The sequence below is a fragment of the Fusarium venenatum genome (assembly GCF_020744135.1).
Source record: "Fusarium venenatum strain MPI-CAGE-CH-0201 chromosome Unknown EDB82scaffold_4, whole genome shotgun sequence".
Classification (NCBI taxonomy): Eukaryota; Fungi; Ascomycota; class Sordariomycetes; order Hypocreales; family Nectriaceae; genus Fusarium; species Fusarium venenatum.
In genome coordinates, this window is record NW_027072132.1 from 7,492,434 (window position 1) to 7,517,303 (window position 24,870).

Genomic DNA, 24,870 nt, shown 5'->3' on the forward strand with positions numbered 1-24,870 from the left:
GACGGGCCGACAGTGGAAAGTTTACAGGGCAAGGCATTGAGTTTATTCACAACGGCTTTGCTCAGGCATTTTTTAATTAAGGGAAACTCTGATTGAACAAGACAAGATTGAACTAACTAACTGTAAGACATGGCCATCTCGATAATGAAAGGTGCTTGTGACCGTTACGAACTGATTAACGCGCAGCCTTGAAATCGATTCCTCCCGCCCTGTTAACCACTCCTACGCGATGGTAATAAGTGCTAGATCTAACATACGGATCCAACTTCCAATAGTTAAGTTCAAGCAATTGGGCCAACTCGTCACGTTTAGAGCTTGTCTCTTTATTACCACCGATCCATTCTGTAGTCAATCGTGTGAATTGATCAATCAACTCCTGTCGCTCCATCTGTATCTTTGTCTTCTTCTCCTCTGACTGCATCCTCTCATTCTCGCTAGGAACTGGGTTGACGTATTTGTACTCCCAAGGATCTTCACCGCCATAGGACTTTTGCAAGTTACTCTTGGGTATGAACTTGAGTAAGCCTTTGGCTCCGCTTGTGAAGTGAACCTTGGAAGCAACTACTGGGTCTAGCCAGTGCTTGATGACGGTCCAAACACCTGTGAATATGTTAGAATAGAGTTTTGTAAGTGAAATTGGAAGAGATTGCGTACCCCAGAATACGAATGGCGCATTGTGAACCAGTACGACTCCCAGAGTCTCTGGATATCTCGTCTCAAGGACCTCAATGAGAAACTTGACAACATGGAAATCCATGTTCCGAAGCCCGAAGCCAGACAAGTCAAAGATGAGACAGACCTTGTCGTTGGGTTCTCGAGCCATCATTCTGAGTGTCTCGATATTGTGCAACACATATGTCTCCATGGCTTCAGCCGTCTGCTTATGGGGATCATGGAGTCGAACCCGAATGACATAAACAGGATGGTTGTCTTTGTCCGTTCCTCTGACATAACTCTTCCCAGAGCGATATTGCGCCATGAAAGCTTCTTCATCAGGTGTAAGCGAAGTCTTCAGACCAACCGCTTCACCACCTCCAATGACAGTCTTTTGGATCTGTCGTTCTTCTCGCCAGTTGATGGAAGAGACGAACATGTCAACGGCTTTCACGACGTCAAAGTCCCTTGCACGAAGGAATCGAAGAATAGTGGTATCGGGATGATCGGCCAGAAAGGCTTCCCATAAACTCCGATTGAAGTTTTCCGGAGACTTGTTGTTGAGATGCTCCAAAAGCTGGCCTGTCTTCTCAGGCGTATCTGGAGAAAGGGTTTGAGTCCCGCAGAGACGAAATAGGTGAACCCATGCTTCTTGCAGACTGCGGTTCTGTTCAGCGGTGAGGTTACCGCGTGTACCTGGCTCTGGTGAAGAAGACATTTTGAGATTGAATCCTAAATGATGAAAATAGACTGTTGTAAAGTCAAAAGTGTTTGTTTAAAAAAAAATGATACGACAAATGTCCCTGTTGAGGCTGTTGGCGATGGAAAACATGCAATTATTTGTGCTCCGTCAGGCAGTCTCAACCACAATTCGATGATATCCACTAACAAGTCCGAGCACACAGATGTTTCTGTTTCATCTAGATGCCCCCAACTACCGATGACGATCTTTTGGTCGACGTCGTCTCGTCAGGTCGGAAAGTGGTCCTGGATTGGGAAACAAGGCCAAAGCGCACTAGAACAAAAAACACTGTGTGACGATCTATCCTTTAACTTCGGAAATGCAATGCTCGCAAGCCAGACACTCGGAGGCTAATGCACCCCGCACTTTGACAATAGTCTGGAGGTTAGTTGTATCACATGCACGATCTACCGATTGTGGGGTTGGAAGCCGAGATGTCAGAAAACAGGAATGAAAGTTGGGGTTGACCTTGCGAGGCGAGGGAAGCTAGGAAGATTGGTGTTGAGTGATTATTTGCATGAGATCTTTACTGTTTGTGACGTGCATTGTGATTCAGTGGCGGACCAGATAGGATGGCTTGCAGTGATAACTCTAACGGCAGACGTACCGTTGCGATAAATGAATCTCTTTTCAGACTTCCCACGGACATGTAGTGATCGGGCATTTCCGAAAGATCAGGCATATTATTAGGAATATTTTAAGCACGCAAGTATGTAAGCTGTGACGTAGTCTGAATTGTGTGTATTATCTGTCCTATAATTGTATAGCCGTTTAATAACCGCGCGACTACCCTAGAAGTGCTTCCTGTATTACATCGGTGCTCAACGACCTTCAGTTAATGCTACGCATGTCAATGAACATTTTTTAGTTATATCATACCTATTTTTACTCTTCGTTGATGTTACAAGCAGTGGGTGTTTCGTTGTTGTTGTTGAATGGAAGAGTGGATCGTGCAATGGTATCGTTCAATTAGCCCTAGAACATTGTGATAGTGAATGGTTTGGAATATGTCTTTTGTTCGCCAAGTCGAACATGTTCAATTTAATGCATCACGGTTTCAGATTAAATTTCATTGAGCAAGCAGATTTTGACGTTATGTTCTCTCATTTAATATGTTCATGTGTGAAGAAAATATATACATTCGCTTAGACCGTTGGCATCAGCCCCGGCACCCAAGCTTGTCCCCAAACCTGATCAACTCATGATACTCATGCAATCTCACTCATTTCAATCTCGTACTGCAACCACGGCACATCAGACCTCTTAGTTAAGAGCGTTGCTCACAGCAGTGTAAGCAGCCTTGGGCTGGTAGTTGCCGTCGAAGAGAAGAGGGTTAGTACCGGGTCGCCACGAGTCCTTGTCAGAAACACCCCAGACAGTGATACCAACACACTTGGGAGTTGTGAGACAAGAGTTGACAACAGTGACGTAGTCACTAGCACCACCGCCCTCAATGTCAAGCTCTGTGATGGCAACCTCCTTGACGTTGGCACCAGCGAGAACCTTGAGAGCAGCAGGGAAACCAGAAGCAGGGTTCCAGCCACCAGGACGGGCAAGATGAGCCTGAGAACCGATACCATCAATGGGAATGCCCTGAGACACCCACTTGTTGACGTGGTCAACCATTCCGCGGGTGACCTTGGCGTAGTTGGCGATATCGAGGTTGTAGTCGTTGATGTAGAGCTTGGCAGCAGGGTCGGCGGCGCGGGCGGCGCGGAAAGCAATACCGACAAAGTCCTCGCCGAGGACCTGGTAGAACTCACTGTTTCGCATGTTACCGTCCTCGGCGAAGATCTCGTTGACAACGTCCCAGTGGAGGATCTTGCCCTTGTAGCGGGTGACCATGGTCTTGACGTGGTTCTCGATGACGGCGGTCATGGTGGCGCGGTCACGGATGTTCTTGACCCACTGGGGGAGTTGAGAGTGCCAAAGAAGAGTGTGGCCACGGATCTTCTTGCCGTTGGCTTGGGCAAAGTCGACGACCTTGTCAGCGTTGCTGAAAGTGAACTGACCGCGAGAAGCTTGAGGAGTGTTAGTCGATCGTTAGAAGTTGTTTGGACAGTAAGTGCTTACGCTCAATTGCATCCCACTTCATACTGTTCTCGTTGGTGACCTGACCAAAGTCCTTCTTGACAATGTTGATGAGAGGGTTGTTGCTGAGATGGTAGTGGTCGATCTCGGAACCGAAGTATACCTTTCCCTTGGCCCTGATCTTGGCGTCAAGACCAGTAGCATCTCCAGTACCAGGAGAAGGGTTCGTAGGCTCGGGGGTGCCGCCGCCGTTGTCACTTCCGGGAATACACTGGAAGTAGAAGTCGTTGATCTTCTCACACTTCAAGCCAGATTGGCAGGTCGTAGCGCCAGACCATCCCTGACCACCACCTTAAAGATTTATTAGTTTTTGTCCGATATATCATCCCATAATTGTACTTACACTGTCCCCAGATAGCAGACTGGGCAAGAGCCGCAGGGGCGAAAGCAACAATGAGTCCTAGGAAGTGCATGTTGACTGTCTCTGGTGATTCTATGGCAAGTGATGCTGATCCAACAACAAAAGACTTCAACCCTGAAGAGGTTATTGAAGTCTTATATAGCTAAGTAACATGGCTATTCATGATCGCCTTGAAGCCCGACTATATCGCAAGATCCTAGTCTATAATGGTAAGTGTTTTACCCGTGTCCACGGCGCGTTTTACCGGTAGTTTTGTTTATCAGCGCAGTTGGAAGCCTTATGTGCGGAGTACCAAGTTCCGAGCAACGCCCATTGAGGAAATGTCGGAGCATCGCCAAGATGCATGCTGTAACCTCAAAGAGCAAGTAACATCCGAATCTGAATTACCCCCCGCAATATGGGTCTTGAATCGGCTGTTGCACCGGTTAATAAGAGTATTTGAGCTGATTTGGATGAAGATGAGTTCCGCTATTGCGGTTTTGTGTAATTGCTAGTGGGCTAGACAAACAAGCTGATGGTTTTGGTCCAGCCTCGATGGTGATGCAGGGATGCTTTTAACCGATTGGCATGCTAATGTGGTCTTTACCCCGGATATTAATTGATCTTACTAACCTTCACAACCTTAATTGATCGAGACCAATTTGGGCCACGAATGAATTCATGGAGATTCAATGTGATATCTAGTGGCAATGTATTTGAGTTTTCAATATTACAACCCAGCCTATAACAGGCTGATCGCAAGATCTTAGCCGGATGCTACCCAGGAACGGATGATGCTGTTGGTGCTCTGATGTGAAAGTATAGAATTATCTTGGCCTTAACGGAGGTTACTGTCAGCTACCATTGGGGACTGCGAATGTCTAGTTCAGCTGAGAAATTACAACGGAACATCCAGGGTCAGGTGATCAATATCTATCCTCGATAACCCCTTTGAGAAAAGAACAAGATTTGGCCGATGTAGGCCAAGCTCTAGTTTGCCTCGGCCTATTCGTAGATCGATGCAGGTCCGGGGTAAGACAAATTGGGGTAGGGCTCATCTGACATTCGCCTCCTGTGGCTCTATTTAGCCCATTGGTAGACAATCCAGATAAATGAGATCAATACGAGAAAGATGGCAATTGTGACTTCCAGCGTAGTCATGGCTGACTGACTGAAGAATTTGACATTATTGATGGCAGCAACGGCTTTCTCGCCGAGTCATGTTGTGTTGTATCAATTCTCCATTGGAGCGCATGACTTTGACCAATTGGACACTGACAAACATACCTTGGCATTTCTCACGAAGCCTCATTTCGGAGAGACGAAAGGGTAAAAGCGGAAGGTAACATTCCCAGTATCTTAACGAGTAACTCATCTGATCAATATGAGGGGCAACAAGCAAAAAGCAATTTCATAACAATAGACTCGCTAACTAGATACAATCGCAGCTTTCTTCTTCTCATAAGATCGTCTCAGATAGCCTTCATTTTAAGATACATGCCATTCTCCGGCTTGATAGTAATAACACCCCTCGGCAAAACAAGTTTATCATCCATCGCCAACGTCCACTCAAATGACTTGACCATGTTCGCCAACAAACATCGCATCTCAGCCTTTGCAAAGCCTTGACCAATACAGCTTCGTGGGCCGTGCAAAAAGGTAAGGAAGTTGTAGTTACTGCTTGCTCCCCCGTTCTGGTTGGGTTTTCCATCCTCTGTCATCCATCGCTCGGGTCGGAACTCTGCTGCGTCTGGACCCCAAATTTCCAGGGAGCGGTTGATGTACCAGATTGATACAATTACGTCGGTGCCTTGGGGGATGAATTGATCACCGATGCGTGTGTCGCGGAGGGCAGAACGCATGGTTAGAGGAACGGTTGGGTATAGACGTAGAGTTTCGTGCATGACACCGTTGAGATAAGGTAGTTGTTCGAGAATGCTGGCGAGGTCTGGTGTGTTACTGTCGACGTCGACGGGTAATGCATCTCGGATTTCTTCTCTGAGTTTCTTCTGGATGTCGGGGTACTTGGTGAGTAGGTAGCAAGCCCAAGTAAGTGCTGATGCGGTAGTCTCGTGTCTGCCAACTGTTAGGTACGTATACCATCAAATCATATCTACCGACTTACCCAGCTGCTAGGAAGGTCAGTAGTTGATCCTTCAAGGCCTCATCTGAAAAGTTGTTTGACTTGATCAGAAGCGACAAAACGTCAAAATGGTCATCTCCCTTCTCGAAAATTGCAGCCTTCTTCTCCTTGATCATAGGGTAGCAGAGTTCATTCAAAGATCCAGTCAAGTAGTTGAATACGTCATTCATCTTCCATGGGATAAGACGAATGATGGGCAATCCCACGGCCAAAGATAACATCGCAAAAATGAGTTTCTCTCGGTCAGGTTCGAGTAACTGTTCGTAGATGTCGGCCAGTGGATCAACCTTCTTCTCAACGGCGTCGAATTTGCGACCAAGACCAGCAATACCGATGATATCCAAGGTGACCTTGCTCGCCCAACCGTTGAGCTCCACGACTGATGATCTAGATGCCGTGATATCCTGAGCGATCGCCTTTGTAAGTGTCTCACTCTTGGTCCACATCATGGGATAGAGCTCCTTGATATGGCGAAAGTGAAACGCTGGTGTCGAATTCTTTCGTAGGAATTTGTGCTGTTCACCTTCGACTATGATGAGACCATCTCCTAGAACATGACGCAGGAAACCGCTGATCCGTTTCGGTTTGGCAAAGTCGTAGCAGTTGTGAACTAAAAGGTCTGCCAGTAGCTGAGGATTCATGATGCATACTTGGTCGCGAGTTGAATTGAGCATGATGATGTCTTGTCGGGGATATTCCTTTGCTAGATCGAGGAACAAGTCACCGGATGGTCTCCCCTTAACAACGAGAGAATGATGAGCGGCGCTCAGGTAGGCCTATAGAATGAGTCAGTCAGTATTTCTAGACTCATCATTTGCTGGACTGATATCCTTACCTTTGGTCCCGGAATACGTCGAAGCGGGCTGAACAAGCGTGGGTACAATAACACCCAGAAAATGACTCCGAACGCATAGTTGATTAGCAGTATTGTGACCACAGCCGCCAAATGACTCTGACTGCTGTAGTAATTGGGAAAGAACTTGATGGCAAAGAAGCCCTCGATACAAGCTGCGAGGGTAAGACTCGGAAAGCTTAGAAGCTTTGACAAAACGGCCATGCTGATGGTGTACCGATAAACTGTGAAGTTTGTGTCTGTTTCTTTTTTCGGAAGTATTGTGACAGTTCCAGTATCCATATATCCAGATTATTGGATATAATCTTAATCTGGTTAAAGATGCTAGTTCATTCGTATTGGGTGATTAAAATAACCCACGAATTGGGCCGTAATTATATCATGTGAAAGCTACATGTCCCACCCCAGCGTCATCCTACATCTGGATCTCAAACTCGGTACTACTGCACGTCGTCAGGGTAGTGTGGGTGTGAAGCCATCGTCAGTTTTCATTTAACTGATAGTCACCGCCCAACTAGACTAAGAGCAGTAAGCACCTCATAAGATCGACATCGTCTTAACGCTTTGCAGCGTCGCAAAGGGTGACCCAATCGGGCTTAGCATGCGAGCTGAGATTGAAGGGTTTAGTTTACGAAGAGGAGGGCACGTGGATGGAGCTTGATCTTGTTCGTCAGCTCGCAGGTTAAACTCTTTCGTAATGATGACTTTTTTCCTCGACATTTTTTACATCTTCACATGTGGTTTCTCTTCTTTGTTCCTGATGTTTTTTTTTTTTCGAAATCATCTTCGGCTTGTGATGATGGATCATTTTCGCAACCTAATCCGAAACTAGATGGACTTGGTAAATCATTCGAACAACCGACAGCTGGGAAGTACGCAATTTTTCTTCTCACCGCGTAGAAGAAATTTCAGCTTGGAAGAATGTGCAGATTTATTAAGGTCACGAGGGTGTTGGGAACGTTCGTTTGTTAACTTCTGCTTGGACTCGAAACCTCGATCTGCAACCATCATCAAAGTTTGTTAGGATGGCTCCCGTCGTCATTATCAGTCTTATCCTCGGCTGTGCGCTCCTCGGAGGGTATGCTAGTATGTTCACGTCACATTCACATGGCTTCTTTGATGCTCTGCGTGTTTGCAACAGTGGTGCAGAGAAGTGCATTCTCGACATGACGGACTCAGTGTCACGACCCATCACAGGTTTGGAGAGTGTCGATGAGGCAGTGAATCTGCTGCTCGAGTTCTTCTCTCAAGGTTTGAGAAAGAATCCTGAGGTGAAAAGAATGGACCTCGAAGCCTTGCTCGCTTTTGTATACCTGGCTGCTCAGTTTGGTGGTGCTTGGTATATCATCGCTCTTGAGGGCTTGAGATTTGGAAACAAGGACACAATTCTAAGCTGGTAGGTGGCAAATTCACTGACCTTGAGATCCTGGGCAGTACTGACTCTGATTGTAGGACCGGAACATTTGGGATAGTGTTTCAAGCCGTTACCATCACCATCATCGCACCGATCTACCTTACCATCCAACTCCTACTATCGCCCTCCATTCCCCAACAAGCAAACCTCCTCGCCGACCCGATCGATGTCAGCTTCTTACCTGCTGCTACAATCATATCATACGTTGTTCCGAGTATTGGGCTTTGTCTGCCACTGGTCTTTGACATCTCTCGAGAGGCAAAGTTCATCGCTGTCGCGCTCTGGCAACCTTTTCCGTTATACCAGTCTGTACTTCAGCGTGTTTCTCGCCTTTTTAGCGGCTTCTGGGGGAACACTCCCTCGAGTAAGGCAAATGTCGACTTAAGGCTGTGTAGAAACGCCTTCAACCGCGCGTACATGTTCATCGCCGGGCTGACTATGAGTATTCACCTCACTGTGATGGGAACCGTATTCGCGTCCTGGATCGGCCAAGTTCAACCTGTATCCGGACATCACATACTTACTCTTACATCAATCACGAACCCACCGACACTGGCTCTCTTGGAGCCACCCGTTGCAGCTTTGCAGTCCAGGGAGGTTGTAGTCTCGTTCTTGCGATGGGACGTCTACTGCACCTGTCTTTCCATGATTATCTGGTCTGGCTACCAGCTCTCCATTGCCCAGAGGGCTCCGAATGTGATGGTCACAGGTATCAGGGCGATGTTGCTGGCAGTGGTTGGAGGACCCATTTTCCCGGCATTGATGTTCCTTTGGGAAAGGGATAACATGGTGATCAACAAAACTTTGCCTACGTCACGAAAGCAGAAGTGAGATGAGTGGCCGAGACAAGTGAACCAGGTCTGAAAAAAGAATGTTACTGAGTATTAAACTAGATAGTGATAACATACAAACATGACGCCCGCATCAAGAAGAAAGCAAAGAAGGATCCGGAAACGCACCAAGATTGTCAAGTCTACAATCCAACAGCCTAGACTCTAATAACCTCGGTGAAGCTACCAAAAGGTTACTTGTAGTGTCTCTCTCACAGGCGTCCGCCGCCAACCATCCAACAGCAGACCTGATACCAATCGCAGAGTTCAACCGTGTCAATATGATAGCTGCCCTCTCCGCCTGTGCAGGTGTAGTGTAAACGCAATGTGTGACAAGCCTAATGGAGTGCACTATCATAATGGCAGCCGCCCCGTCGTACATCATACTTGAGGGCATACCGTTGGAGTCAATATCACCTAGTGCATACGGCACGCTGGCGAGCATGTCGTCGACACATTTACGCACGTCACACTCCAGAATGGGAACGCATTGCGCCCACATGGCCTGGTAGCTACTATACTCATCTTCTGGTTCTTCTTCAGTGGTTTGGAGTGTTGTCTGGTAGAGAAGCATGCTCTGTAGTAGAATGAGACGCGCTGAACGGACGAGAATCATGATGCATGCTGTCTCGGCGTCGTAGTGCATATTACCAGCGCCCATTTCTCCTAGCATTGTAGGAACACCGCGGCCCTCGAAGGTGTTTTGCCAGTATGTTGCGGCTTCGCAGTCCCATGCGTGAAAGACATCCAACATGTCGAAACATTCTTGTAACAGGAGCCTCTCTTCCTCAGCGCTTTTACTGTCTTCGGATGAAGCTGAAGGACTACCGCCTTGGAATATCTCGGTCTGTATAAATTGGAATAGACGATGACGAAGGGATAATGTCTTGGACATCATTGCTAGAGCTCGGAGAAGAGGATCAAAGATGCCTATCACAGTGGCGATAGCTCCGGGGTCGGTATATGTATCGTCGCCGTGAAGAAATGAGTAGATTTGCTGTACAATTGTGTTAACACAGACAGGTTCATGTCTGCAGTTGAAGTGACTTACCAGTCGTAATAGAGCAAGCAAAAATAGCTCTGCTCCACGCCTCGTGCCGATTTGACTTGGTCCTCGCTTCTCCAGCAGGTAAAACAAACCTGATGCATGTTCATTCGGGTCTCCCAGTCCTTCACCACTAAAGTCCTGCTCAAGTCAGACTTACCAATCAACAGTACCTGGGTGTGAACCTACCTTGTGCGTGCACAGCAAGAGGATTGTCGCAATGACACTATCGTCAAGCGCTTGGGTATCAGACTGTATACTCTGTTGTAATCCCTTGATCACCCGCCCATAGTTCCTCAAAGACCGCGTCCTAAGTTCTTCATTACCTAAATGATTGAACGCAGCCAATTGAGCTACACTGAGCGTTGCTGTCTCGACTAACCCGCCATCATGGTGATGATTGAAGAAGCTCGGAAGAAAGCTAAAATGGCCGGGGAATCCGTCACCTTCGTCAGGCGAGACAAAGCGACGGACGAAGTAACATAGCGACATGTCATCGTAGGATTGGACAGGTTGCCGGATGATGCCTTGAGACCTCCGGCGGACGGACGGTTCTGAGATCCGTTTGATCGGCTTTGCGGGCGCTTTGTCCTTCTCTTTCTCGGGCGTCCGCGGACTCGGTGTGACAACGGGGATCGTATTTGTTGTTTTTGGAGATACTGTGGTATTCGGTGACTTTGGCTTCTGAGCTGAATGTCGGAATTGAAACTCGTCGGTGTATCCAAGGCAAGGCTTGCCATAGTTGTAGCATCGTCGACACGTGGGTTTCCCCTCATCGCACTATCATCATGGTCAACATTGGATACATGTTCAATCTCATTAGTTACGTACCTTGACCTTGCGCTGCCGACACCGCAAACAACCTGAGCTGAATCGTCCTGGGAAAACCATCTTGACTAAAACACGATATGTGGAAACGATCCTTCAGGTTGGTCAGAGTTGAGTGGTTTGAGATAAGTCTAGAGTAAGATGAGGAAGAGGAGACTCAGTGCTGTCTGTATGATCCACAACGGAAAAGCAGGGCGGACAGTGCCAGTTAGTTTGGCACGGACACCAACCATGATGCTTTAGCTCCAAATGAGGTGACGGGGCATGGATGTTGGAAAACAGGGTTGGTAGCGGGGTCTGGCACGGCCTCAAAGAGTCCAGACGGTGCCTCAACTGCCGGGGGATGGACAAGATCTGCACGGTAGCTTCTTACGGTCAAGCTTGCGATACGAGAGTTTGGTTCCTGTTGGGACTTTGAGTGAACCTCGGCTTGAAATGACATGATCGGCTTCATGGGATAGACAAGCGATATTCGAAGGATAAAGTATCGAGGCTCAATGTTTGAGATATATGATCGTATAAGATGAGGTGACCCGGCAGTCGCAGAAGTTTATCACTTTGCACCGTTGCAGTGACCACCTAACATCCACCCAATCGCACCTCATCTTCGTTTCAATTTCCTGACAATCATGTCGTCTCTTCTTTACAGTCCCGTCTTGGGCTACATTCAGACTCTGAATAACTTCATTCTTTCACCAATGCTATCCTGTCCATTACTTCTCACATCGATCTACGCACCAGAAGTCGCCAACAATGCACTATCTTCCATCGCCGCGCGACTTCCGCCTCAGATCTCAACTACCCTAGACCTTTCTACTGTCAACAAGGTTCTCCTCATCTGGACTAGCCTGAGTGTTCTACGTACCATCAACAAGGTTCTCAATGTGATGGCTCACAATTCCTGGCGTCTCAGACCCGCCTCGAATTGGTCCTGGACAAATGAAATCGCTGTTGTAACTGGCGGTTCCAGCGGTATTGGCTTGAGCATGGTACAAAAGTTGTCGGGGTTAGGAATACGAGTCGCTGTTTTTGACGTCCAGGATTTGCCCAAGGAATTGCAGGCTGATTCGCGCGTTCACTTTTATCGCTGCGATATTACCACTGTGGAATCTGTCGCGGAAGCGGCTGATGCTGTGCGACGTGAGCTTGGTCATCCAACCATTCTTATCAACAATGCCGGTATTACGTCTCCGATGCCAATTCTGAAGATGTCAGAATCATTTCTTCGCAAGATCATGGGCGTCAATCTCATGTCTTTGTGGTACACAACTCAGCAATTTCTCCCTCGGATGATCCAACTTGACAAGGGCCATATCATCACTGTCGCAAGTATCGCGTCTTTCGTTGCTTTGCCCACAGGCGCCGATTACTCAGCGACCAAAGCTGGCGCGTTGTCTTTCCACGAGTCACTTGCCAGTGAGCTCAAGCATTTTTACAAGGCTCCCAATGTTTTGACAACTGTTGTTCACCCCAATTTTGTCAGAACCCCTCTTGTTGAAGGGTTTGCTGAGAAACTGGAGCGTGGAGGAGTTAAGTTCTTGACTCCCGATGACATCGCGAATGAAGTCGTCGCGCATATTAAACGTAAGCGTGGTGGTCAACTTATTGTTCCAAAGTCTGCTTCTGGTATCTCTGGAATTAGAGGATGGCCTACTTGGATACAGGAGATACTCCGGGATATGATTGGAAAGACAGCTTAACAGTAAAATGTGATTTGTATTGTGGTCAGAAGTACAGAAGTTCGGAGGGGAACGTGACAGAGATACTGTTAGATACCGTAAATAAAGCATCATAAAATGCCGAATTGATAACCTCGGCAATTTTGTCACTATTAAATGCATGCCTTGAAGCCGAAATGAAGTTTAATTGTTGATCAGCAGCGACTGAGTACATAAAGGCCTGCCTGCCGTCGCTGTTTCCCACAAGCTCGCGCCCATCTTCTCTTTCTCCTACGACCTACCACTCCACACACAACTCGAGATGACTTTTATCAACTCAACCAAATTATGCTTCGATTACATCTATGCGGCTCTAATCACGCCATGGCTACTCTCACACTTCCTTCTTGATATCACCCTCTGCCTCATCCCATATCTTCGACCCTCACAAAAATGGACCCTCAACCAAGCCGTCCGCGTCCGTCTTATCCGTCTCGTACTTCTCTACTGGTCACTCACCAAGTACGGGGACCGATTGAGACTTGATCCCAAAAGCGAGAAGAATCGGTTCGAAGTAGTCTCTCCACGATCGCCCAAGCTCTACAGAGGAATTCTTTCGGATTATGTTGTACGACCTGCGCAGTTGGGAATGACCTGGACACCAGCACGACCTCCACCTGCGGGACTGGTCAACTCCAATATGGTCGTCGCATTGCACTTCCACGGTGGAGGCTACGTTATCGGGAATGGTCGTGACGAAGATACTGGATTCCTGGCGAAAACTCTTGTGAGATATATGGGCTGTTCTCATGTTTGTACACCACAATACCGCCTCTCGAGTAGCAACAACGGACAGTTTCCAGCCCCTCTTCAGGATGCCCTCACGGCTTATCTTGATCTGATCAAGAGCAAAGGCATTCCTGCCAGTCAAATCATTCTCTCAGGCGATTCGGCTGGGGCCAACCTGGCACTGGCATTGGTACGATACATTCACGAACACGGACAAGTTGACGACATCCCACTCCCCAAAGCGATGGCTCTTTGGTCACCTTGGGTAGACGTCGCAGCTGCTTTGGAACAGGACGTCAAGCAGTCACCCAACTACAAAACCGACTATCTGAACATGTACTTTGCGCGCTGGGGTGCAGCTACCGTCTCCGGCTATGGAGCAACGGACCCCGCAGGACCATACCTTTCACCACTACGCAACCCATTCAGCCTCGAAGAATCACTTCCGGTATACGTCAACGCAGGAGGAGGCGAAGTCCTATGTGCTGATATCAAGAACTTCTGCCAACGCTTTGAGAAGCATGGTTGGAACATCCACTTGGACGTGTCTGAAGGGTGTCCTCATGACATCCTGCTACTGGGAGACATGATGGGATTCGGTGCCGAGGCTAAGAAGGCAGTTGAGAATGCTAGAAGATTCTTGAATGTGAGTGCGGGGTTGAAGCTGCAGAGCTTCGCACCGAGGGAGCTCTGATGCACGAACAGGGGCTTGAGAAGATCGACGGTGGGAACAATCTTTGATCCCCAACAAAGATAGATGGATGAAACTACGTAATTTACCAATTTCACATGCTTTTTGAACACTACTCTTTGAGGCCATGCACCCCGCCATAAACAAATTTAGCTATGCAGCTTTGACAACGTAGTCGCGTGATAATTATACCCGACGCACCCACCTTGACTCAGTCAGTGACACACTAGCCTCTCGAAACAAACAGTTCCCTGCTAGTACACGCAAACAAATTCATCTATCTATCCCGAAAATGATGTTCGGATCGACACGAGGTTCACGTTTGCCCCGCATTGTCAACTCTAAAAGGTTCATGTCTTCTCTTTGCAGTTTAGCTTGCGATCTACGTTTCCGTGCCCGCGGAACCCGTCAGGCCCGTGTGCACTCACAGACAACAACGTCATTGTCAAGGGTTTAGAACAACCGATGAAGATCGTTGCGCGGGTCCCGAGTCCGTCTCGGTAGTTCGGAAGCTATGCTTCAACCTAGCTATCCGTTCGATGGTTGGTGGGGTAGCTGAGGCATAATGCCGAGGTTTTGATAATCTCATTTGACTTTATTGGATAGCTGGATTCATCCAAGATCGTTTATAACTGTGTAGCCGCGTTGCAAAATAACTCTGAGATCATCAAGCACAGTACACGCCGAAGAAACATCTGTCACAATGGAGCAGCCCACGAACAACACAAAGTTCTTTGATGTTATCATCATCGGCGCTGGAATTTCTGGCATCAACGCAGCATACCGCCTACAAACAGAAGGCCCTTCAAATTTCACCTATGCCATTCTTGAAGGTCGAGACTCGATTGGTGGTACCTGGGATTTGTTCAAGTACCCTGGCATCCGATCAGACTCTGACATTTTCACATTTGGCTTTCCCTGGAGTCCTTGGAAACGCGATGAGTCTTTGGCTCCAGGTGAAGAGATCAAACGTTACATGATCGAATCAGCACGATCAGCCGGCATCGACCATCACATCTGTTACAAGCATTCTGTCAAACAAGCCAATTGGTCTACCCACGATAAGAGATGGAACCTTGAGGTGTTCCGCAGCGGCGATGAGAAGCCTACTACTTTCCAAGCAAAATTCCTGCTTCTTGGAACTGGCTACTACGACTATCAGACCCCCCTGCAGGCCGCCATTCCTGGAATCGAAAGATTTCAAGGCAAAGTTATTCATCCTCAATTCTGGCCTGAAGACTACGACTACACCAACAAGGATGTTGTAGTCATCGGAAGCGGCGCCACAGCTGTCACCATCGTCCCATCAGTGGCAGACAAGGTCAAACGAGTTACCATGCTTCAGCGAAGTCCCACTTACATCATGCCTCTCCCTTCGAGTAGCTTTTTTACACGTCTTTTCTTCACCATTCTCCCCGCCAGCATGGCTCTCTTCATGAATCGTCTCATGTGGCTAGTGGAAAGCTATCTCACTACATTTCTGTGCAAGTCCTGCCCTGGACTAGCCAAGAAGATTATCAAGCACGTCACCATCAAACAACTCCCTCCCGACGTCAAGTGGGATCCTCACTTCAAACCCCGCTACAACCCATGGGAGCAGCGTTTCTGTGCGTGCCCGAACGGTGATTTCTTCGCTGCTATTCGTTCTGGAAAGGCAGACGTGGTGACCGACAAGATCAAGACTGTCACGGAGACGACCATTGAGCTTGAATCAGGGGACACATTACATCCTGACTTAATCGTGACGGCAACGGGTCTTAAATTGCGCTTTGGAGGTGGTATCAAGTTTAGTATGGATGGTATTGAGTTCAACGTGGCTGACAAGTTCGCATGGAAGGCTACCATGCTTGAGGATGTTCCCAACGTACTCTTTATGATGGGATACGAGAATGCATCATGGACTCTGGGTGCCGATGTCAGCGCTCGACTATGTGTTCGTATCCTGCGCAAGATGGAAGAGAAGAAAGCTGTTGCTGTCATTCCGCGTTTGACCTCATCCGAGGGCATGCCTGTGAAGTCAATGATGAGTCTTTCTTCAACGTATCTGAAGAATGCTGGTTCAGTGTTTCCCAAGGGTGGTACGGGTTCGTGGAGTCCCAAGTCGAATTACTTTTCTGACATGGCTGGTGCGAAATGGGGTGATATCACTACAGGGCTGGAGTATGTTTCATAGTTTGTCTGTACACATAGTAAATAGGTCAATGTAATAAGGAATCAGGTGCCAATTTTAGTTTATTGTTGTTCCAATTATATAGATATGTCAGTGAAGCGACGTGATAAAGACTCTTCAGAACCTGATGGTATAACGCCATTTATGTTAGACGGATCATTTTGTGATCCCGTGTCCCACGTCAGCCCTCTTTCTATACCCACGTTGAGGTAACGTATTGAACTTTGATCAATTCCTCGGCGGACTCGAAAGACTAAAAATAAATCACCCAAGAGAGGTACCCTTGTGCATGATCGCTTGGTGTCGACTTGGATAAAATCATCATGAAGAGTTTCTGGTGCCTTGATCCAGCTTTCCGCTTGAGGTCCTACCAGACACCCTATCATGCTACCAGAACTCTGCATGTTGTCTCTGTGAGATTTGACGTAGATGAGGAATGGCGGCATTGTACCTCTCGGCTCAATATCTCTGAACAGAAGAAATGTGGTCGGGGTAAAGTTGATGCTTGCATTGAACTTCTCAAGTACAGTAGCATGAGCTCGTAACTCAGGCAAGGGCAGTATACAGTTTACTGGATAGTCACTGCTGAGAACATAGTTGGCGTGTTCGATAGGTAGTGATCTGAATCTGAATATTGAGTTGAGACCTTCAGCCTTTGGCAATGATTTCGAAGCCCCAAATGATGTTTCCAGTGGGACATATGCTTTAATAAGTATTGTCTCAGGTGGATCCGCTGGAGGCCCTCTTTCTCTATTCTCAGAGTCAAACTGCCTCAATCTGTATGCCGATTCGTGATGCTGTCTCTCATGTTCTTCCGTGAGACACAATCGTAGTGGCATCAAGCGCACTCTAAACCATCGGCATCGATAGCCGTTTTCCACTCTTTGGAAAGCACCAGAAGCCACTTTCTTGATAGGTATCGCGATATATCCATCTTTGTTCCGACATCGTAATATGGCGAGTAGACACATTGCTTTCAACCCTTTGGAGTTTTGTCTAGCTGGTGTGATGACAAGGCCATGGTCAACGGCTTTCACGGGGTGGACATTTTTTGAGAACCTGACTGTTCCGACTACATCAACGTCGTCTATTCCGCAGTTGAGATTCTTGGGGTCGATTGGTAATGGACATAGTTTGACCAACACAGCTGATAAACTGACATTTTGCTTTGCCATATCATAAGGTGAATGGCTGTCGGGATAGTCTTTCGGCGTCACAATGTCATAAGAATCTCTAAAACAGGAGACAGATGGTGCTAGAAGGCCTAGGAACTGAAAGCCTCTTGCCGAGATTCCTTCCCTAGTGGAGTAGCCTTTTTCTTGGAGCGGCTCTGTAGACCACGCGAATAATGAATCGTCGTTTGAGAGCTTCATTATTTCAACTTGGAGTCTGTAAAACGCTTTCTGGCCTTCCCCATATATTAGAGGCATGTTGACATCAAAAAGACCCAGGAGAGAATATGCTTGATCTTCTAATCTCGTAGTCTGTCGTTCCGAAGCCCATGACATGATCATGGCAATGCTGACGTGGGTCCAGGTGTGTCCGACCAGAGTTTTGATGTCAATCTTTGTTATCTCCGAGATTGTCGCACTGAGCGTGGCTTTTGTACCAATCTCACGCCAATCGTCGGCTAAGAATATCACTTCATGTGGCGCGAGTAACTCTTGTAGCGTCCATCCACGTGTAAACCAGCGACTCGTACGAAATTGGGATCCTTGAGACAAAGGGTTCTCTGTGCTCGGCACGTCTTGAAGATATACATAGCATGCATCTGACTTTCGATACCACAGAAACATAGAATTGATAGCCTCTGATAGTTCTGCGCTTGATGTCTTGTCTATACAACAAGTGTCCACCCATGCGTACTCAAATCCCTCATTTCTGGCTTTGGCGCAGAACTCGACGATTTTTCGATATCCTTTGGAGTCTTCTAAAAGAGGAAGTAAACCAGTCATTTGTTGATAGGAGACTTCCTCCTTCGTCCACACGTGTGAGAGGATGGCATATGTTGGTACTTCTCGACCCAGATCCCCAACGAAGGATTCCAACTCCAGAGTTTCGACATTGATGAGACGCATCGCAGATATGTATCGAGGCTTTGGGTATGGGCGATACCGGACTGGGCTTCTACTTCCTGGCGCCAATGGGGGTAGCAGAGACAGGGTACATAAAGAGGACGATCGACAGAGGAATGCTGAGACACGACCCAGCCTTACATGTGGGTTCATTGAGAAAAGCGAAATCTGACAGTGCACGCATGTAATTGGTCTAAATCACTAACAATCTAGCGTCGTTCCCTAAACCCCGCGCCTGGGAAATGTGATGGTGTTGTCAGCAGCTATTTTGTTCAACCAGCAGCATTACACGTGACTGACAACCAATCACGGTGCCGTATTTGCTGACTGACGAGATGAGATTAGGCCAGGTTTCATTGTCTTATATCAGCACTTTGGCTGAGCTGCTGAACTACGATCGAAGATGATAGGTATCTTCTGGAGCGATATTCTCTACTAGAAAGGCTTAATATAGACATTTAGTTTAGATAATATCAACATATCTGATCAATTGGCGGACTGATACTGGCTCCAAAGCATAGGACACATCTTACTCCAGCGTGTTAAATCCATCATTTGTCTTGCCCCTCGGATTTGGATCTGGTAAATAGTAGCAGTGATGGTCAGTGAAGTACATTGCACACAAAAGATCAAAATTATTCTCCCTGTAGAGACCATAGCCTTCTCAGCAAGACAGCTTCTAATCAAAACTTCCTATTTAGGACAAGTGTGAGCAAATCTCACTCTACCATCTCACTAGCTCAATCTCCCGCCATTTATATCCGCCGTCAGCTTACGTCTAATACCAGCTACGTGGCTCAGCTATGTTTCTGTGGAGCCTTGACGTCTATGTTTCACAGTTGAATAATCGTACATATTCCTGATTAGGAAAAGTGCTCAGCAAACTGTTCTTTCTAAGCCAAACATGATGGAATTGTTTCTTGAGTACGGACCAGACGGCATGCAGTAATCTAAACTTCAGCGCTCCATGGGACTGAACTGGTTAAATGTCTAGAGGCTTAGATGAGCTAGGCATTTCGGCACTGTTTCAAGTTGAATGAAGCTGAATATGGAGACAATGACAACATTGTCAGACCTCTATGGACGACATTTAAAAAGAAGAAAGGCGCCCATTGAATTACAGAAACTACAACTCCATCTTCAACCAACTCACCATACAATCCGATTCACAATCTACACAACACCTACTTCGTTACCACATCATGAAGAGCATCTCTCTCCTCCTCCTCGCAGCCTCATGGACTCAGGCTCTTCCCAAGCCTGAGCATTCTAATGGAGCACTGTACTTCCTCGACAATGACCCGCATGGTGCCTCTGTGGTCTCTTTTGGAATGACAGGATACGGCTCTTTGGGCGAGCCCGTGAGGACTTCGACCGGTGGCAATGGCATGATCGGCAACAACGTCAACGGTTCTGTCATAGTTGGTGAGTGTCGCAGAAAGAACAATTCCACAACCATACTAACATTCTTCGCCAGACCCTCTTTTCTCCCAAGGCTCTATCATTGTAGATGGAAACCTTTTGTTCACCGTCAACGCCGGATCTAACACTATGGCTGCTTTCCACATCCCCAAGAACGATCCAGCCCATCCTAAGCTTATCGGACAGCCAGTCGATACTATCGGTACCACTCCTAACACGGTGGCGTACTCTCCCAAACATAAAGTCGCCTGTGTTGCCAACACTGGAACCAATCCTGGTGTTCAATGTTTCAGTGTTTCTGGCAGCGATGGTATTAAGCCAATCGGTGGCCTACGATCCCTCCCGGTTATGAATCAGACAAACCCTATCATGGGACCTCCTAACACGGTTTCCAACATCCTCTTCAACCCTTCCGAGACGGCTCTTTTCGTCGTGATCAAAGGAGATGGCATGCAAAGTGGCTATATCTACGCCTACAAAGTCGAAAACGGTATCGTCAGTGAGCAGGCTGTGGTCTCTAGGCCCGAGAACCTTCCCATTCCTTTCGGCATGTCCTTCTCCAACGACAACTCCGCCGTTGTCTCCACGCCTGCTTATGGTGCTGCATTCGTGTCCATCTCTGAAGACTACACAGTCAGCACTGAAAGTGTCCTCAACATCACGACTCAGATGGCTACTTGTTGGACTGCTAGGTCTTCTGAAACCGGATCTGTTTATCTTCTCGACGCGGGTGTCGCTGATATCAATGCGGTCAGCACAGAGACCAAGGCCATTAGCCGCACTCTTCCTGGGTATGGGCAGGGTATGGGGAACTTTGACGGTATCGTCTCTGGGTCGAAGCTGTATGTCCTCCAGAATGCTCCAGGTGTCGCTGTCTTTGACCTTAAAAATCCTTCTTATGGTCCTCAAGTTGTCGACTTGAAGGGTTTGGGCAATCGTGCTTCTTGGATCGGTATGGCGGCGTATGCTTAAGGATCATGACGCTAGATCTGGGTTGCTCACAGGTTTCAGGAACTTCTTTGTAGCTTGGCGGCTCTGGACCTGTGATATGGTTCCACTGTCTATCATTCATTCTGTCTTTTATAGCGTTTAGTTTTTCTTTTCTGACAGCAAAACCCCTTGTATGCTGTCAGCGGTAGTCTGTTTAGCTATACATCAAGGTTATCTTCACACTCTCAAATAGATCTATACTATAAATTGCAATACACATTTAATTATAGCAATAAAACAAATGCTTGCACGATACATGCCATGGATGATTGACTCACTTTGTCAGTCAGACGTCCCACTCAACGCCTTTAAACCCTCTTACCCAGCTCTTGATTTCACCCAATCAATATCAATTCATCTAATCATGTGTTCATGTCACGAGCATGGGAACGTATTATGAGCACAATATCTACCCTTGATAGAGAGACGAATCAAGCAAGTCGTAGAGACCATTAGATCCTCCAATGGTATTAAGGGCGCAAAACATTGGCTGACTTGGACAAAAAATGTCGTGACAGCGCTCATCCCATCGAGTCCGAAATGACTGTTACGTCACCTGTGTCTTTCGAGGTTGTGTTCAGGCCTTACAGTACCATTGAGCCAGGGCTTAATGACACCTTTAGTGGAGTCTACATGTTGATCGCGCCTCTCTTTACATGACACATACAGGCTGTGCCCATCACATGAGACGCTTTATACGACGTTCGCTTTACCGACTAGGCGAATCAGGTCGCCAGATTATAACCATTTAAATATGTTGATCTTGTTACATGCCCACTTCCAAGTCCATGGATCGTTCATATACTCCACGTGTCAACGGAGCCTTAAGGACACAGCCCTGCCTAAACTCTACTAACAAACTTTCTGAACAACAATATCTCTATACTACGGACACGCATCAGACGATTAAACTTGGTGTTGTGTACATTTTGTGATTAAGTTTTGGGGTTGTGGGGGTCGTCGACTGCCAGACGATTTGTGACTTTGTTCTTCGGACACAGATACGGAATTTAGCGTTTCTACGCTGGGAAAAGAAGCAAAGACGTTTATTCAAGCTTGGCTCTTCGGGATCTCGTATTTAGCGTCGAAAACAGAAGGTAGATAAAATAAACTATCCGTGAAGGTTTGGGGATTACGGTCGGTATCCCACCTTGGTGGCGATGATGCGCTACAGGGTAACACGCTGTCAACACTTCCGGCCCGGCTCCCACTGAGCTGCCAATACATTTCAACTTTAGGCCACCCGTTGTCATGATACTACATTGATCGGGAAGTTCTTGATATGGCATCTCATGTCGATTCATGCATGTCTTTGATACTGCATCTTGACTTATTCATCATCCCGCCATCCCGCTCGGGTGATAGACTGCATGAATTGATGTTTTGCTTGACAAGGGTCTAAACGGAACTGAATCCGGCTTCTGGAAGAGGCAGGTTTCGTTGTATGCACGGAACTATTGATTGTCCGTTGTTGTAATTGCCGACGGAGATGACGTGTGGATAACAGGATCTCCTTCATAATCATCGTGCGCTCGCTTTCGCCAGATCAAACTGTCAAACCGTTTCAGAATTTCTTGATACGCGAACTGCAACCAAGAGCACGATCAACGGTCACTAATAGAGCTTGGACCTCGGTTATCCAACTGCAGTAGGTAGTGTCTTGCGAATTGCTTCTTCCCCTAGTGACATTCGGCCGAGTTTAATGTTTGAGTTGGGTGGATAAATTAACTATTTCCCATGTAAGGCTGCTCTGAATCAACCACTCACGACAAACGGAGCACGCCGCGCAATGCTTTGGTGTGTTACAGAAGACCCCCACACCTACAGTCGCATTGCAGTGTCAGGGGGACCCCTGGAATAGGAGGGTTACAGCGTAAAGGGGGATGAAAATGCCAAGATGCAAGTTTTGTTTTGTTCAAGACAAAAAAACCAGATTTATGTAAACGACGTCTTTAAAGTTTCGGTTGATTGACCAGGATGAGTCTTTCCATCGTCGATCACGGAGCCGGCGAAAAGGGAAAATCTTTGTAGCAAAACTTAATCTGGCGAAAACTCAATCGACAAAGCTACAGGAGAACAGACATTGCACTAGCGAGGTCAACGGGATAATAATAGACTCGGTATTATAGAGTAGAAAGACCGTGGAGAATTCACGACCGAGATTTGACGAAAGTCAAAATTAATTGATAGTACATGTATTTTCTTTTTGCCAATAACACATTGATGGAAAATATAAAGATTAATTTAAGAATGCTTGAATGTGGGAGCCCTCTTTTGAAGGAAAGATTGGATTCCCTCCTGAAAGTCATTTAGGCCAAAAGTGGAATAGTACAGGGCCTTTTCATGGGTCATGCCAGCGCTCAGGGTGCTATTTTCCACTTTGTACAGGGAACCAAGACGTTAACTACAGCACAACAGTGGATCAACAACACAACATACCTGTCAATACAGCTTGTTTAGCCGTTTTAATAACTGGTCCCGAAAGCTTTGCAATCTTTTCGGCTAAAGCAGTTGCGGCAGGTAAAACATCCGCCTTGGGGAAAACCTTGGTGACGACTCCAAGACGCTCGAATTCTGCGCCGCTGGCAGGTTCACCGGTCAATACGAATTCCATTGCCTAGACGAGATAGTTAATTGACATTATCACATGCTGATTTATGCATTGTGGCCTGGCAAGACACTTCAGAGGGTGTAGGGAACTAACCTTGTGCTTGCCCAGGGCGCGGGCTAGACGCTGTGTACCCCCAGCTCCAGGGATCGTTCCAATCTTGACCTCGGGAAGACCAAACATGGCATCTTCGGCGGCGTAAATGATGTCGCACTGCAGAATGAAATAAGCTTAAGAGACATACATATTGGGAATCTCCGTGAGAACTTACTGCAAGAGAAATCTCAAATCCACCGCCAAGCTATACGTATCTGGTTAGCATTGACAAAGACGGGAGATGAGCATGCACTAACCGCATAGCCTACAACGGCAGCGATGATGGGCTTGGTGAATCGATCAAGAGCATCGGTTAGATCCTTAAGAAATGCGATTTGATGAGCTTTAGAGGTAGAGAGTTCAACAAGCTCATTGAGGTCCATTCCAGCTATTGTCGTTAGTAGCTGTTAAGATAACAGTGCTGATCTTCAGGAACTTACCGCAGAAATGGCCCTCTGGTCCACCAGTCAGAACAACAGCGCGGACAGTCTCCACTGAGTCGAGGTAAGCCAAAGTGGCCACTAACTCATTAATTGTCTTTTGCGCAAAAGCATTGCGCTTTGCAGGTCTGTTGAACTGAATAGTAGCAACGCCAGTCTCTTCATTGACGGCAAGATTGAGATCTGTAAGGTTATCCATTGTGATACGTAATTGACGTAAGTAGAGTGAGAAAAAAAGAAAATATGATGATGATGATGCAAGACTGTTTTGTTTCTGTGACAAGACATCAAGTTTATGTTCAACTTCTGGCACCAACTTGTATTCATGAAGCGCGCCGTCCTACTGCAATAATCCGCATAAGAAAAAAGAAAACTCCCAAGTTTCAACCAAGTGGAGAGAGAGAGAATGCCTGTCACAGGTTCCGGAACGGTCGTTTCGGCATTTGAGGTAGGCGAATCCGTCGATCCCCGTCGCTGTCAACGGTTTTGTTTGCCGTTTTGGTGACGGCCAACTTGATTACCATTTCCTGAGTCATATCAGTGCGTTTCTCACCAAAACGGCAGCTCGTCATTCCAAACTGACAGCCCGGTAAACATGGCATGCATCCGTTTCAGGGGCACCCCTGCAAAGGTGTGTGTGTCTCCGCCCCGAACGGTACGCTAAACCGTTTCCTTTTCCTTTTTTCCACTGACAGCAGTGGAACTTGCATCACTCCGTATCGTTTTGGGACGACATAGAATTTAGGGCTCCGGGAATTCTGATTGGACAATTCCCTGGATGTAAAAATTCCATGGGAGTCAAGGATACGACAGCTTCAAAGCCCTGACCCTTCCAATTCCAAGTTCCAGCTGAGTCTGGCGGCTGCAGTTACCTCTTAAGGTATAACAAGACCGCGGAGGTCTATGCATCTCGTTCCAAAAGATCTAACTAATGCAACCTTGTTCTGAAATACCCACTAGGTAAATAAAGGATAATACGATGAGTTAAACT

The 24,870-nt window shown here is 47.1% G+C and overlaps 11 protein-coding genes across 11 annotated transcripts; 5 read left to right on the forward strand and 6 right to left on the reverse strand.

The window, feature by feature from the left end:
• Nucleotides 1-50: 50 nt before the first annotated feature.
• On the reverse strand, nt 51-1,609 carry EDB82DRAFT_356573 (CRAL-TRIO domain-containing protein). Its single transcript, XM_025725846.2, has 2 exons — nt 655-1,609; nt 51-600 (listed from the first exon to the last, which is right to left on the reverse strand). Exons 1-2 carry the CDS (start codon nt 1,370-1,372, stop codon nt 176-178), a joined length of 1,143 nt encoding a protein of 380 aa, XP_025594404.1. The 5' UTR covers nt 1,373-1,609; the 3' UTR covers nt 51-175.
• Nucleotides 1,610-2,498: 889 nt separating this feature from the next.
• On the reverse strand, nt 2,499-3,999 carry EDB82DRAFT_569867 (putative xylanase 21). Its single transcript, XM_025725847.2, has 3 exons — nt 3,831-3,999; nt 3,470-3,778; nt 2,499-3,417 (listed from the first exon to the last, which is right to left on the reverse strand). The coding sequence occupies exons 1-3, from the start codon at nt 3,898-3,900 to the stop codon at nt 2,660-2,662; spliced, it is 1,137 nt and encodes a 378-aa protein (XP_025594405.1). The 5' UTR covers nt 3,901-3,999; the 3' UTR covers nt 2,499-2,659.
• A 1,300-nt stretch (nt 4,000-5,299) lies between these two features.
• EDB82DRAFT_531032 (cytochrome P450) lies at nt 5,300-7,027 on the reverse strand (the record flags this gene model as incomplete). Its single annotated transcript, XM_025725848.1, has 3 exons — nt 5,300-5,903; nt 5,953-6,746; nt 6,806-7,027. The coding sequence occupies 3 exons, from the start codon at nt 7,025-7,027 to the stop codon at nt 5,300-5,302; spliced, it is 1,620 nt and encodes a 539-aa protein (XP_025594406.1).
• Nucleotides 7,028-7,519: 492 nt separating this feature from the next.
• On the forward strand, nt 7,520-9,109 carry EDB82DRAFT_518369 (uncharacterized protein). The gene is made up of 2 exons (XM_025725849.2): nt 7,520-8,219; nt 8,276-9,109. The coding sequence occupies exons 1-2, from the start codon at nt 7,849-7,851 to the stop codon at nt 9,066-9,068; spliced, it is 1,164 nt and encodes a 387-aa protein (XP_025594407.1). The 5' UTR covers nt 7,520-7,848; the 3' UTR covers nt 9,069-9,109.
• On the reverse strand, nt 9,110-11,446 carry EDB82DRAFT_518370 (uncharacterized protein). Its single transcript, XM_025725850.2, has 4 exons — nt 10,944-11,446; nt 10,302-10,892; nt 10,119-10,253; nt 9,110-10,064 (listed from the first exon to the last, which is right to left on the reverse strand). The coding sequence occupies exons 1-4, from the start codon at nt 11,001-11,003 to the stop codon at nt 9,162-9,164; spliced, it is 1,689 nt and encodes a 562-aa protein (XP_025594408.1). The 5' UTR covers nt 11,004-11,446; the 3' UTR covers nt 9,110-9,161.
• EDB82DRAFT_518372 (uncharacterized protein) lies at nt 11,447-12,780 on the forward strand. Its single transcript, XM_025725851.2, has one exon. It carries the CDS (start codon nt 11,570-11,572, stop codon nt 12,638-12,640), a length of 1,071 nt encoding a protein of 356 aa, XP_025594409.1. The 5' UTR covers nt 11,447-11,569; the 3' UTR covers nt 12,641-12,780.
• Nucleotides 12,778-14,193, forward strand: EDB82DRAFT_518373 (Alpha/Beta hydrolase protein). The gene has a single exon (XM_025725852.2). It carries the CDS (start codon nt 12,921-12,923, stop codon nt 14,079-14,081), a length of 1,161 nt encoding a protein of 386 aa, XP_025594410.1. The 5' UTR covers nt 12,778-12,920; the 3' UTR covers nt 14,082-14,193.
• Nucleotides 14,194-14,311: 118 nt separating this feature from the next.
• EDB82DRAFT_518374 (uncharacterized protein) lies at nt 14,312-16,303 on the forward strand. Its single transcript, XM_025725853.2, has one exon. It carries the CDS (start codon nt 14,782-14,784, stop codon nt 16,249-16,251), a length of 1,470 nt encoding a protein of 489 aa, XP_025594411.1. The 5' UTR covers nt 14,312-14,781; the 3' UTR covers nt 16,252-16,303.
• On the reverse strand, nt 16,287-18,552 carry EDB82DRAFT_518377 (heterokaryon incompatibility protein-domain-containing protein). The gene has a single exon (XM_025725854.2). The coding sequence runs from the start codon at nt 18,474-18,476 to the stop codon at nt 16,326-16,328; it is 2,151 nt and encodes a 716-aa protein (XP_025594412.2). The 5' UTR covers nt 18,477-18,552; the 3' UTR covers nt 16,287-16,325.
• A 973-nt stretch (nt 18,553-19,525) lies between these two features.
• EDB82DRAFT_542339 (uncharacterized protein) lies at nt 19,526-20,717 on the forward strand (the record flags this gene model as incomplete). Its single annotated transcript, XM_025725856.1, has 2 exons — nt 19,526-19,748; nt 19,801-20,717. 2 exons carry the CDS (start codon nt 19,526-19,528, stop codon nt 20,715-20,717), a joined length of 1,140 nt encoding a protein of 379 aa, XP_025594413.1.
• Nucleotides 20,718-22,891: 2,174 nt separating this feature from the next.
• Nucleotides 22,892-24,268, reverse strand: EDB82DRAFT_580805 (ClpP/crotonase-like domain-containing protein). Its single transcript, XM_025725857.2, has 6 exons — nt 23,880-24,268; nt 23,697-23,827; nt 23,615-23,644; nt 23,440-23,556; nt 23,175-23,352; nt 22,892-23,113 (listed from the first exon to the last, which is right to left on the reverse strand). The coding sequence occupies exons 1-6, from the start codon at nt 24,076-24,078 to the stop codon at nt 22,980-22,982; spliced, it is 789 nt and encodes a 262-aa protein (XP_025594414.1). The 5' UTR covers nt 24,079-24,268; the 3' UTR covers nt 22,892-22,979.
• Nucleotides 24,269-24,870: the final 602 nt, after the last annotated feature.

Coding starts and splice junctions, on each gene's coding strand:
- EDB82DRAFT_356573 (XM_025725846.2), bottom strand. CDS start 1,372: ATGTCTTCTTCACCAGAGCCAGGTACACGCGGTAACCTCACCGCTGAA. Junction 601..654: donor TGCGCCATTCGTATTCTGGG/GTACGCAATCTC, acceptor ACATATTCACAG/GTGTTTGGACCGTCATCAAG.
- EDB82DRAFT_569867 (XM_025725847.2), bottom strand. CDS start 3,900: ATGCACTTCCTAGGACTCATTGTTGCTTTCGCCCCTGCGGCTCTTGCC. Junction 3,779..3,830: donor GTCTGCTATCTGGGGACAGT/GTAAGTACAATT, acceptor TAAATCTTTAAG/GTGGTGGTCAGGGATGGTCT. Junction 3,418..3,469: donor GAAGTGGGATGCAATTGAGC/GTAAGCACTTAC, acceptor ACACTCCTCAAG/CTTCTCGCGGTCAGTTCACT.
- EDB82DRAFT_518373 (XM_025725852.2), top strand. CDS start 12,921: ATGACTTTTATCAACTCAACCAAATTATGCTTCGATTACATCTATGCG.
- EDB82DRAFT_518370 (XM_025725850.2), bottom strand. CDS start 11,003: ATGGTTTTCCCAGGACGATTCAGCTCAGGTTGTTTGCGGTGTCGGCAG. Junction 10,893..10,943: donor GTCGGCAGCGCAAGGTCAAG/GTACGTAACTAA, acceptor CCATGATGATAG/TGCGATGAGGGGAAACCCAC. Junction 10,065..10,118: donor TGCTTGCTCTATTACGACTG/GTAAGTCACTTC, acceptor ACAATTGTACAG/CAAATCTACTCATTTCTTCA.
- EDB82DRAFT_518369 (XM_025725849.2), top strand. CDS start 7,849: ATGGCTCCCGTCGTCATTATCAGTCTTATCCTCGGCTGTGCGCTCCTC. Junction 8,220..8,275: donor AAGGACACAATTCTAAGCTG/GTAGGTGGCAAA, acceptor CTCTGATTGTAG/GACCGGAACATTTGGGATAG.
- EDB82DRAFT_518372 (XM_025725851.2), top strand. CDS start 11,570: ATGTCGTCTCTTCTTTACAGTCCCGTCTTGGGCTACATTCAGACTCTG.
- EDB82DRAFT_580805 (XM_025725857.2), bottom strand. CDS start 24,078: ATGGATAACCTTACAGATCTCAATCTTGCCGTCAATGAAGAGACTGGC. Junction 23,645..23,696: donor CTGCCGTTGTAGGCTATGCG/GTTAGTGCATGC, acceptor AGATACGTATAG/CTTGGCGGTGGATTTGAGAT. Junction 23,114..23,174: donor TAAACAAGCTGTATTGACAG/GTATGTTGTGTT, acceptor CCCTGTACAAAG/TGGAAAATAGCACCCTGAGC.
- EDB82DRAFT_518377 (XM_025725854.2), bottom strand. CDS start 18,476: ATGAACCCACATGTAAGGCTGGGTCGTGTCTCAGCATTCCTCTGTCGA.
- EDB82DRAFT_518374 (XM_025725853.2), top strand. CDS start 14,782: ATGGAGCAGCCCACGAACAACACAAAGTTCTTTGATGTTATCATCATC.